At 40.2% G+C, this 13,301-nt stretch overlaps 1 protein-coding gene across 1 annotated transcript; it reads left to right on the top strand.

The window, feature by feature from the left end:
• Positions 1–2,423: 2,423 nt before the first annotated feature.
• On the top strand, positions 2,424–4,438 carry otx2b (orthodenticle homeobox 2b). The gene is made up of 3 exons (XM_078277626.1): positions 2,424–2,520; positions 3,057–3,208; positions 3,815–4,438. Exons 1-3 carry the CDS (start codon positions 2,424–2,426, stop codon positions 4,436–4,438), a joined length of 873 nt encoding a protein of 290 aa, XP_078133752.1.
• Positions 4,439–13,301: the final 8,863 nt, after the last annotated feature.

Below are 13,301 nucleotides of genomic sequence, written 5' to 3'. Positions count from 1 at the left end.
CTCATCCTCCCCACCGGTGTAAGAGACTGAGACAGAGACAGACCTCAGCTCAGTCCTGCGGCTCCCATTGGCTGGCAGTTTGTACAAAATCCAACTCGAACCACTTCACTCACAACACACCAACAAATGTTAAAGGCGTACGTGCAGCCTCCTCCATCACTCCGCTGCTGTCGCACCGCTTCTAAACCTGATGCACGCGCTCAACTTTTAACTTGTATCCACGCTGTTCTGCCACTGAAGAAGACGGCTACTTCTGCTTTTGGTTGGGTTTGTGGGTTTTTTATGCGCCAGGACGCTGTTCATCTGCACTGAGTTGTATTATTTCTCCTGGAGGAAACCAAGTAGACAAAGAACTGTATACTGTCGTCGATACCAGGGTAAGTTTGACTTGAATTACTAGTAGCCTATTATTATTAAACTTATTAGTATTTTTGTTATACTATTATCATTATTATTATCATTAGCCTATAGAAATAAGGAATCGTGATAGAGTCAAAGATGTAAAAAAGTGAAAACCGAAAAGGTACCACACCTGTTATAAAACCACATGTAAAGAGCTTACAAAATATTTGTTTCTTCAAAAGACGGAATGCAACGTTTCAACAGTGGTGCTAAAATAAAATCCACAAAGAAGCTCTGAGAAATGGCAGTGAGAAGGCTGCAGATGAAGGCTACATCACGATAGTCTTCTTATGGAAACAAAGACAATTCAAAGCTAAATGAAAGCTTTTCAGATAGTATAATTGCCTTTTTATAACAACGGTATGATTCATGGAGCTCATATTTTACAAATGTCACACTCTCACTGACTGAAGCCAGTGCTGCTACCAGCGGAGTAAAGTTTCAACTTAAAACGAAACCCTAATTCACTTACTGCACACTTTGTCCTCGACATGAATTTACGCAGAGAATAATGCAAACAAAAATGGATAATTGTGAAGGATTGAGACTGGAAGCTGCACTGAAAAGAAAGAACATTTAGGCCTGATATCGAATAAAATGTGTCGGGGCCTTTTCTCTCTGCTGGCTCTCCTCTGTCTCCAGAGACGAATCATTTAGAGGACAATAAACCAACACCTCACATTTCATATATTTCACTCGTGTTTCGAGGGTCTAGTGACAGATTGCATTTATGCGTCTACAATGGAAGTTTAGTTTGATTAAATAAACATTTATAAGATTTAATCTCCTCCGTAATTCCATTTTTTTTCTGTAAAGTGATGATAATTACTCACGTAATACTAAACTAAAATAATATGAGTACAATTCACCACAGCATCATTTTAAGGAGCCTGGAGCACTGGGCTATTGATACCAAACTGCAGCTCCGCTTAGATGCCACTCAGATTATCTCGTTAATTCATTAACAGAAACAACATTTATCATAATTAATTCTTGGACAGGGTGGTTATTATTGAGCGGGTGTGTGCAACTTGTAGACGGGTGTGTTTTAAGTGTGACAGATTGGGATGAGGGGGTTAAAACCGTTGGATATTGGAGGAAAAAAAAATGCAACTAATCAAGACGCGCAGTGGGGATAACGGTGAGGGTCACTGAAGTTGAAGTGACAGCAATCACATTTACCAATCAACATCACAGAGCACATTTATTTCTGTTTTAACAACTGTTACGTGTTCAATATGGAAGAACGTTTCTTTTTTTACTAAATTAAATGTTCTCTGCACCAAATCTTTTTTTTTTTTTTTTTTTTTAAAAATCCAAATAGTTTCACTCTAAAGTGCCTTGAAAATTCATCACTTTGAAAAAAACGTACTAGACGCAATTTTTATTCAGGATTTCTTAACGACTGAGAAGATTATTTAAAAGGTTGGTCATCTTAAATTGATTATGATTATTTATGTTGACTGTGCGTGTTTTATAAAAAAAAAATCCATTCAGTTTCATCTTTCAAATCCCACTGATTTTCAGTTTACATTTATAAACACAACTTAACGTAAAATAGAGAGCCAAAAAGAGTATAAAATAAATTGAAATTAATTTTAATTAAAATAAAAAAATAAAAATGTTAATAGCTAGGGCAGAAAAACGTTCCTATATTTATGTTGTTGTATTTCACATACCAGTGTCTTTATTTCAAGTGACTTGTTGCGATTATAGTGCCTGTGTATTGCTTTTTGTTTGTGGGAGGGGGTGGGGGGGTTGTAGAGATTAGGACAGCTGGAGATGTGGTTGGTGCAACCGAGGAGCGCCCTGCGTTTTGGAGAGAGGGTTTATTTCGCGACAGCGTCATGGAAACAGACCCAGCATCTCTTCATCTTCATCAGTGTCTTTTGCTCTTGTTTTGGAACAGGTGCCCGGTGTAACACGGACCACACGGCGGACAGAGGACACCAAGTACATATCGGGAGCTCCATCCATTTTTCAAAATTTTCTCCAACTTCAGCCCTCAGACAAACATTAGCATGATGTCGTATTTAAAGCAACCACCTTACACAGTCAATGGCCTCAGCTTAACTACTTCGGGAATGGACCTTTTGCATCCATCAGTGGGCTATCCAGGTGGGTTCAAACTTTAACGTAATTAAAAAAGCAGTTATGACTTGGGGGCTACACACTTAATGGAGTGGGAATGGTCAGCATCTATTTCCAAACTTCTAATAGTGACTTCTAACTGGTGGGAGATACAGACTAATATTAATTGCTAACAAAAATCATTAGATTAAGTAGGTCATTTTACCAAACTTCCTGCGCAAAACCACTCAATTTGAAGGGAACAGTCTCCTCTTGTGTGATTTTATTTTTTTTAGATGTGACCTTCAAATTATTTTCTGGCAAACTGCTTTGATTTTGGCTCAAACTGCATTATATTTTGGCACATTAGACTTAAGTACGTCGAGTGCTTAAATTTGCCACCGGCGTCTAAGTCTCACAGGACTCGTACGTAATAACGCAAACAACAAGAAACATTCTGTTACAAATCTGCATTTTATTACTTTTGATCAACTTACTTGTTTTTAAGTTGTTGTTTTTTTCTTCTTCAAACTGATACATATGTAACATGTTTGATTTGATTTACATTGTTCTTTTAATTGCAGCAACGCCACGGAAGCAGAGGCGAGAGAGGACTACTTTTACGCGCGCACAGCTCGACGTTTTGGAGGCATTGTTCGCCAAAACTCGCTACCCGGACATATTCATGCGCGAAGAGGTGGCGCTGAAAATCAATCTACCTGAGTCCCGAGTACAGGTGAGTTAAACAGAAAATCTGCATATTTGGAAATTGATCGATATGGAGAAGTATTTTAGGTATAACAAAAAAAACTTGTCTGTGAGACAACGAAGCAAAAGTGACACTATAGATCTAACACATTTTTAAAACTTTCGAATTATTAAACAACTATTGTACAGATTTAACAATGTGAATAAAATATGTATGTAGCCTAGGATTTGTGAAACAAAAAAAGAAACTGTTGAAAAAAAATATATTTTATATATGCAATGCAAGAAACTCTCATTCTAACCCTTGACTGACACTATATCAAAAGCTTAGCATTTTGTCTTCCTTAAATCAAGTGAAAAACTTTTACCAGTGGGGTGAGATAATTCCAGTTAACGGCAGATTCATGTTCCGAGAATTTGAGCAATGAAATGAGACCGATCAGTCCACTGGTACCAAAAATGTCGTTTGAGAAAAAGTCATTTCTCAAGACTGAAAACAAATGAATCAGTCGTTTTTCACATGGATTGATACAAAATAATTAACAGTTTGTGCTCTGTGCGTTTGTGTAGGTTATATTTACACTATAATTAAGGGATCTCGACAATAACATGTAGCATTATGCGACTCTTCCAGGTCTGGTTTAAGAACCGGCGGGCAAAATGTCGCCAGCAGCAGCAGCAGCAGCAGAACGGGGGCCAGAACAAGGTGCGACCTGCCAAAAAGAAAAGTTCCCCAACCAGAGAAGTGAGCTCAGAGAGCGGGGCCAGTGGCCAGTTCACGCCCCCCACCAGCACCACCACAGTCCCCGCCATCTCCACCACCACCGCACCAGTGTCCATCTGGAGCCCTGCGTCCATCTCTCCGCTCTCAGACCCCCTGTCTACCTCCTCCTCCTGCATGCAGAGGTCTTATCCCATGACTTACAGTCAGGCCTCGGGCTACAGCCAGAGCTACGCCGGCTCGACGTCCTACTTCGGCGGCATGGACTGCGGCTCTTACCTCACTCCCATGCACCACCAGTTGTCAGGCCCTGGCTCAACTCTCAGTCCGATGAGCACAAACGCGGTCACAAGCCATCTGAACCAGTCCCCGGCGTCCCTCTCCACCCAGGGCTACGGGACGTCCGGCCTGGGCTTCAACTCCACAGCAGACTGCTTGGATTATAAGGACCAAGCGGCGTCGTGGAAGCTGAACTTCAATGCCGATTGCTTGGATTATAAGGATCAAACTTCCTCGTGGAAATTCCAGGTCCTGTGAACAGAGCAATCAGCTGTCAAAAAGTGCACAAACAGTGACGATCACATCAGACACGGCGCTGCCATCCCTCAATAAAACACATCGGACTGGTTAAAATGTCAGCCGGGCACGGCGAGGCAGGGCTCTCAGGGGTCTCGGGTTTTTGGCATGATGGTCTTTGGTCCTCCTAAAGGAGAGGTTTAATTTATTTTAGCACTGGCAGTTTTTTCCCCCGTTCATTCACAGGTTGTAGTCCCTCATCCATGTCTGTCAGTGTGTGCCTCTATGCGTAAAGAACACCTGTTGAGGGCAACAAAGAGTGCACTCTGAAAGAAAACAGCCACGGAACTAATGTTTATCCAAGAACAGAACTCACGTTAATTCTCCTGGTGAAGTGCTCGGGCTGGACAGACCTCCTTTAAGCTTCTTACACAACTTTGCCGACCTGCTGGCAGAGACATGGGGATGGTGTGTGGACATGGATGCACTACTTTATTTAAGAAAAAAAAGTGTTTATAAGGAATCAATATGTAGTTTCTAAGAGACAATCAGTGTGTGTCTTATATAAATGGTACATATGTGTTTTTTTTTTTTATTATTATCTGTGCTAGCCTTCGAAACTGTGATCTGTTGTATTGTATGCAATTTGTGAGCCCCCCCTCGCATCAGACTCTCTGCTGTGATTTTAATAGATTTCTAACTTTTTTTGAACAACGAAAGATGGTTGAATGGCCGGCATTACAAAGAGAGACAAGACTTTCCAAGCACATGGTAGTAATAATTAAGAGTTAGCCATACTGGAAATGACTCTCGGCTGCTGAGAGCTCCACACTTGCTCCCCCCATTGATCTCAACACACGGTGATTGTGGATCCTTTACTGGCTCCAAAGATGGTGTGACCTCACCGCTGAAAAGACATGAATAAAGGTCCTGTGAGCTTACTCTTTCATCAAGAAACGATCTGTGTGTGCGTGCATGTGTGTGGTGTCTGCGTGAACGGCGAGGAGAGAAAATAGAGAATGAACGAAGTGACAGGCACTGTGAGCGAAACTAATAGTAGGTGTTTTTATATGGTTTATTTAAATTACAGGAATATTCGTAAACACACTTCAATAAAAAAAAAGAAAAAAAAAAGAAAACGAAATAATACAACTAATAACGACTGTAATTTATATTAGGCCAAACTTTAAAAAATCAGAGTCAGTATTTGGGGGGAAATAAAAGAAAGAAAAAAAATCCACTGATTTATTGAGAACACCTGAGCCTATTTTCAAAAGGTTCTTCTCAATGTGGACCACTCTGTTTCCTCATGCATCATTAGTTGCTGTGATGTTATCAAAACGCCTATATTAACACATTTCTAGGGTATATTGTATTGTATAGCTATACAGTGATAAGAGAGCATACATCTACGAAAGAACTCTGTTAAAGGTCTGTTAACGAAAAATATTCAAATTAGTCAAACGCTGAACTAAAAAATTAATATAAGGTCATGGTTTATCCCCTGCTCGGGTGGCGTTTTTTTTCTTCATATCTTAGTTTCCGGCAGTTCAATTCAGATAGTCTTAACAAAGAGAGTGTGTGGTTGGAGAAAGCAGTGTTTAATCCCGGCGTCCAAGAGATGCTAATCCCAATATTTTACCGGCGGGGGTTTCTCTGGGGCGCAGGGGCAGAACTGGTCCCATTCAAAGCCCACCGCATGGGTTTACATGACTGATCCCCAAATGTGCGATCTAATATGGAACCTTAATATTTGATCTAACAAGGACACACGTGGATATTTCATTATCTCAAGAAACTGCCATACATTTGCTTTAATCACATATTTTGTAGGCCTAAAATGCATCGGAAGGAGAAACACTGCAGCATAACAAAGTAGCCAGAATGAACTGAATATCACTGCAGATATTCTTTTTGCTGATGTTTTTTTTTTTGGTAGTTGGCAGTTTAGATGATCATTTCTGTAAATATGAAGCTGGGTCGTGAAAAAAAAAAAGAAAAAAGTAATCTAAGGGATAAACCTGCAGAAACTCGGCACTAAAACCTACAGTCACTGCTTAAAGCAACAGTGTGTGTTGTATTTTTGAACCTGAACTCAAGAAAGACTCACAATAATATTCCTGTAAAGTTCTTATTTGGGCTATCAAGTGTGTAGATGCCTTTAAAATACTTTATACAGGATTATAACGTTCTCACCGAAATGCTGCATGAGGTGAATGAGTTTATTTGCACATTACTCGTCACGATAAATAAGTTATTTTTAACTCCACTGCAGTGCAAAGAAGCTTCTTCAAATAAATCTGAGGAGTCAGAAGGTTAAGGCGGTTTTTTTCTTCTTCTTAAAGACGGTTTGTTTGTATCTACTTATTTTGCTCCAACTCTCAAGTCCAACGTTGCTGACAGCTTCTGGACAACAGGAGAAAATAAAGTCAGAGCGGCTATGGGATCTGTAATGAGTCGACATGGCTCTGCAGTGGGCTAATTGTTAGAAGTCCAACATTCAATTAGCATCCTTGACATTGCCAATAATCTCTCTTTCATTGGAGTCACCGCTAAAGGAGCACACTAATTAAAAGCGTTGCCTGAAATAATCGAAGCGTTAAAGAGAAGAGCGACTTTGATTCCTGCGTGGACAGAAAAATAGGTGTGTGTGTGTGTGTGTGTGTGTGTGTGTGTGTGTGTGTGTTAGGGTTGTACGTTTGAAAGACTTAATTACACAATAGCCCGTATCTATAACTTATTCAAGGGTGAAACAGAAGTAGCTGTTTATAGCCGGGTGCTGCTGGTGATGTTCTTTTAATTTATCACACAGGCCGATTTTAGCGTTCTAATATTCAAACATCAGTTATATCACCACAATACAACGCCAAGTTTAGCAACACGCATATGCATCGTTATGGAGATAAAACAATGCAACAATTGAACTTGGAAACAATAGCCTGGGCTGACAGAAGCCTGAATATTCATGAGACGCGTCTCCTCTCATTGTCAACAACTCCTCCATCTAGACTGCTCAAGCAAAAGAGAAAGAAAAAAAAAGTTTCAGGCTGCAGGGTCACTTTTAAATGTCAGCTGTAGAAAAACTCCTATTTGTAACGACTGATGCATCAAGTGACTGAATCGAGGAAGGATCACGAAAAAGTTTGAGGACGAGAAGAAAAAAAATTTAGAAATGTAGCTCATATACAAACAATTTCCCTCTCAATATTGGCTGGTGATGAATATGTACCACACGCGTAAAGTTCGTCTTACTGCAAACAGCCAATGAAGAAGGCCCTTATGATGTGATGTAAAGATGTAACACAAAGAGTCACTGTCCGTGTCACTTTAAATGTCCACGCTTAACAATGCACCCACTTGGCCCTAATCAATGCTCACTGATACATCCAATATCAACTGAAACACAATGGCTTCACCCCGCTTGTTATTATAACTTTGGAGTCTCGTGTCTTCAAAGTGCACAAGTCATGAGGAGGATTAGACATTCGGCCTCCACAATGCTTCACACATACAATGAGTTTTAATCAAGACCAAAGCAGCGCTAAGGAGCATATGGGGCCAACAGACGCTGCAATAATCCCTCTTGGTTTTTGTCTAACAGCGGGCTGCACAGCGCCCCTTGTCCCCCGGTCTGGATGCTGCCCGGTCGGTCACAAACCAGAGTCATCCGCAAACCATCGGCCTGTTCAAAGTTGGTGGTTAAGGCCGCAACGCATGCCGGGTAGGACGGGGGATTATTCACCGAGAATGTGGTCTGATCATCAGTTATGAAAATGACATGAGTAGTTTGAACGAGCGATCTTATTTAGAAAATATCAAAAGGAATTAACCAGACTATCATAGGATATGGGGATTATGAGATTTCCTCAAGGTTGTCCCTGCTGAAGTCTGTAGAGTTTTCCCCTGAAACCAAGAAAAACTACGATCTACTTTTGCTGCTGTCGCTGGAACTTTCATTGAATATAAAGTGTAAGTATTAGAGATGAATAGGCAGAAAAAAATTTTTTATTAATGAGAAAAATAGAAAGACAGACGGAGATAGATGTTAAAAACTGCCCAGCAATGTGGGACAGTTTGTTAAAATTGTAAAAATTAATTTATGGCTCTAAAAAGGATCAGTCATTTAGATTCAAATTACCACATTTCTTTTAGATCTTACAACTTGTTTGATAGCCTGCATGATATATACAGTATATGCATGTGTATTTATTGCTAGACACTGTAATGAAAATAAAAAAATAAAGCAATAAGATGATGTGGAAAAATGTGCCAACAACTAATAAAAACAAACAAAAATAAATAATATTTTTAAGCTAATCCAGAAGTATCCTCTTGAAAGTGCTTATCCAGGCTTAGTCGACATTTTCTGAAATTATTTAAGTTTGTGACATCATCAATGAATCTGATAATCTTGTCAACGATTAAATTAAAAAGGGTTTTGTATAGCCTACATAATAACAGATTTAGATGTTTTAAAAAATGAAGTCTAAAGAGATTTAAAGTAAGCGCAGTAAAAAGCATGTTATTTTAATTTCTCAGACTGCTCACACAAATCCATGGATTTACAGAGATCCAAAACTGATAATGATACTAGCAGCTTGACTAGCTGGAGGTCTGATGAAGCAAAGGGCCACACATTCTTTCTACACCAGCAAGCATCGCAAAACCATCATCAGATAAATCAAAAATACTCTACATATTTCAGTTTCTTTCATAGCCTGCAGTGATTTATTAAAGCACATTCTCACACTGTCTCATAACTGTAGGGACTCGTTTTTTCATCAGGGTCCTTTGTCCACATAAGTGTTCTTTCAAAAAACTCTCACCAAATATGCCTAAACATTTGGCTTATGATGTTCATAAGCCCCACAGGACACAGAGGGCTTATCAGTTCATTAGCCACTTGATGGCCCATTTCAAGTTATAGTAGGTGGGAGGAGGGCGATGGATGAGGATACACCATCCATTACTGAAGCATATTTTGTTAAGCTATTCAGGGGCGCATCAAAAAAACTCAAACCGATAAGAAGATTACCAGATCTCAGCATATGTTAAAAAAACACATTATTACTATATGCTTATGGGTCGAGTTAATACCTAGTTACTTAAAGCTCACCTAGTTAGCACTTTTTAAAAGGATATGTTTGCTTAAGAGTGCATGTTTTATTTTGACAATTTAGGACAAATTAACTTTTTTGCAAATGTTAAGACAAAAATAACAGATACAGTTAGTAAATGTATGTTCAATGACAACATTGTTCTTGTGGACAGTAAAAACATATTAAAATGCTGAAATTTAGTGTCTGTCTTTCAAACATCTTGGATTAAATATTCCCTGACCATTAATAAAAATCTCTTTATGAGACAAATGGAAATATTTTCATAGTGGATTATGCTTCATCCTAATGGTGATGTCCCTCACACAGCTGGGTGGTAAAGAGTAAAGTGCTGAATTATTAAGTAATACATAAGTATACTCGCCCCTAATAATAATGCTGAAGTCCTAGAGTTTAAACAGACAATTTGGCCACTCAGTTTTAAATGGAGCCACATTATCATATAAAGACAGTTCTCATGTTGGTTTCTGTCATACATGCATGTGGCATGTAAAGCCACGATATGAGAAAACACATCTGCAATATGCAATCAGCGGTCAAAAGTGCACTGATAAATTATTTCTGCTTGAGTTTACCACTCAAAATACACGTTGACAAAGAAATCCTCAACAAAAGCCCAGCTAATGTTTGGTTTCTGAAATTTTCAACCAAATCTCGTGGCTTTGCTCAGTGGATGGGGTTGCTCAGTTCAGTTGAATATGTCATGTTAGTTGTTCCTGCTATTCCCCTAAAAATTCTGTTGTAGGAAGGCCACAAGATGTGGTTAAAAGCCCCAGAAACAACAACAACTAAGTTGGACCTCCAGATTTGTTTTTTTCAAGCCGCTGTTTCCAAGTTCAAGAATGAACCTTCAAGTTCAACATTTTTCTGCATGGTTTAGTCCATAAAATGTACATTATCAGGCTGTGTGGTCTAAGCCAGGGAACTGATCAATGTAACCCACTGTAATCCACTTGAAATCCCACTGAGTCAGAGCAGAGTGAGGATTTTGGGCATCAAATGTGAGTCAGAAACAATACAGTATATAATAAACTTCAGTAGTGGTATTTAACAACATTTACATAGGAAGCTTTTGATATTCTCTGCTGGCTTAATACTTACTTTCAACTCAAATTGGGGGAAATAACAGGAACAGATGACATTTGACATTGCATGTAAGCCATGATCAAACTCCATAGTTAACGGCCTCAAACACACCTTTTGATCACAAATAGCTTACAAATTGAATGACTTCATGGTGAACGCAGCCAATTTCTCTCCATTCTGTCAGTATTCTCACCACAGGCTACATGGTATCTCAAAAGAGAAAAGTAGTGCAATAATACAATTTACTCATGTTACATTAATTCCTGGCCCAATAAATGTAACAATGTTAATGAATTAATCCATAAAAGGCAAGCTTTCTCTTGCTGTAATTCACGATTACCAGCAACATAATACAACAATGTTTAATTTTTCTTTGACATGTTCAGACAATATAAGTGCATGTGGTGGGTCCCCCTGTTTCTACTAAACCACATGATACGGTAGCTACCTGTGAAAGACCCACTTCTCTCCTCCTCACCAGGCCGCTGAGCCCACGAGACTCCTCATTATGACAATTAACACAGGTGCACGTGATGAGGCCTCACTGATCATTTACACCTTTCTAATAAACATCTCTTAATCTCCTGCAAACACTATTCTCTTGTGAGACAGTGGGCCTATAGGAGGAACTAAAATTAATTAGCTGCATTCAAGCGATTAGAGCTTGGAGACCCCCCCCTCCCCCAGCCCCCCTGGATGGACAGTTAGTTAGACTCCAGTGCAGAGAGGGAGGAAAGGCAAATCAGTCCAAAGGCAGAATCTCTTCTTTGCTTATTTCAATATTTCATTGAGTGTTATACATCAATGAACTGTTTCAGGGTGTCATCGCACAGAAGCTAAGCCTTTTGAATTCACGGCCCGCAAGTGTATGCCTTCATTTAACGTGCCTTGAATACATGAAAGCAGGCGTCTCGATCGCACAAGTTCAAAACAGCGTTCAACTTCTAGAAACACCACATCCACATGACTGAGACACTTTTCTACCAGCAGCACTTTTCCAGTGATGTAAATACTGTAGTCAAAACCCAGTTAGAATAAGCAGTCTGCATGGACCAGGGACAGCTACAGAGTTAGAAAATAAAAGGCATGGATTTATCATGGCAGATATTTTGATTAGTAATAGCAGGAAAAGCACAGGTGTAATTAATCACATTAATGATGGCTGCAGGGTCTAGGTATTGTGCATGGAACTGAGCTTTCGTTAATTACACCTGTGTGCATCCTGTGATGCCGAGCCACAATGTCTGCTGTAAATGCTCTATTTTACACAGTTTGTGCTGCCATACTCCGCGTCAAGACTCAATAGATCTTTTTCACAGCAGACATTTTGGCTCATCACAGAAGGAAAAGCACAGTTGTAATTGATAACATTAAAAACCAAGTGCATTCCATTTAGGTGAGCTAGTTCCAAGGTTCTGGTATTGAGCATGCTGGCTCACATGGCATGGCTTACTGGGACACTTGATGGAGCAGAGCCATCGTTAAATTTGTTTCATTTGTGCATTTCCTATTCTATTATGCTTTTGATCCACATTCACTGTATACTTCTCATGAATGCTGCTCACAACTGAAAGAGCATATTAACTCTCTTCTGTTTCAACTGCTTTATTATAGGTTGGAGGCAAAACTACAAATCTTTGTAAAATCACCTCACAGAAAAAAGGGTTCAAGAGTGAGGTGCATTCTTTGTCTGTCGAGCAGCATTATTTCTCTACTACCATATGTGAATGTTGGTTTGCCATTGATCTACTCACAAATGCCCAAGAACATTTGATGGTCTAACACACACACACACACACACACACACACACTACATTAAAGAGATACAACAGCGAAAAGGTGCACAAAACACAATATGAGGCTATTAAAAAAAAAAAGCCTCACATTTGACCTTTAAAATGAGGTTCTGGCTTGAAAACAAAGCCAACCGCATGAACACACAAACACAGCAACAGTTGCCTGTTGGAGAAATGACGCTCTAGGGTGAGAGAGCCAACATGACCGTTAGGCAGAGACAAAAAGTACTTCTCATAATGCAGGCCAAACATTTAATATGGCTTAAGGGTTAAGCATTTCCTCAAAGTGAAATCTTCCGGGGATAGCCAAATCTCCTTCTTTCTTCTTATACAGCTAATTTGACAGTTTCAAAATCCCTCTATCCTCCTCTGATCAATTTTACTCTTAATCACCCCCATTTCCCCCCTCCACCTGTTAGTCTGGGTTTGCATGCGTGCCTCCCTCTCTCCTGAGAGCATATGGGGCAGTGGCTGACCCAGGGAGTCGTTAAGTGTAGGGGACAGATGCAGCCTCTTCTCTCCCCTCCCCCTCCTCCTCATCCCCCCTCTTCGTCCACCCGCCACTACCAGCCCTTCCCTCTGATCCACCTGTTTAGGTCACAGACCAGGGGGATGAGTGGCTGTGCGCGTGCCACACCATCGGCTTGGCCACTGCTTTGTTATCCCACCCAAGACAAAAGAGTATTAAGGGAGGGCGGCTGCCTGCCCAAGGAGAACACAATGCCATGAGGCTGGCAGGCCTGTGGACTCGGGCCGTCCATCACGTGCCCGCTTTATGTGAATGAGCGTCAGGGGGCATCTGTTGTATGTGTGTGTGCGTTTGTCTAACCTGAGCTCTTGTGCCAGACGAGAGGGCAGGAGACAAAGAATATGACGCGTGTGTGC

This window comes from Sander vitreus, chromosome 20, assembly GCF_031162955.1.
Source record: "Sander vitreus isolate 19-12246 chromosome 20, sanVit1, whole genome shotgun sequence".
Lineage (NCBI taxonomy): Eukaryota > Metazoa > Chordata > Actinopteri > Perciformes > Percidae > Sander > Sander vitreus.
The sequence above is the reverse complement of the archived record's forward strand: the minus strand, read 5'-3'. Positions and strand labels throughout refer to the sequence as shown.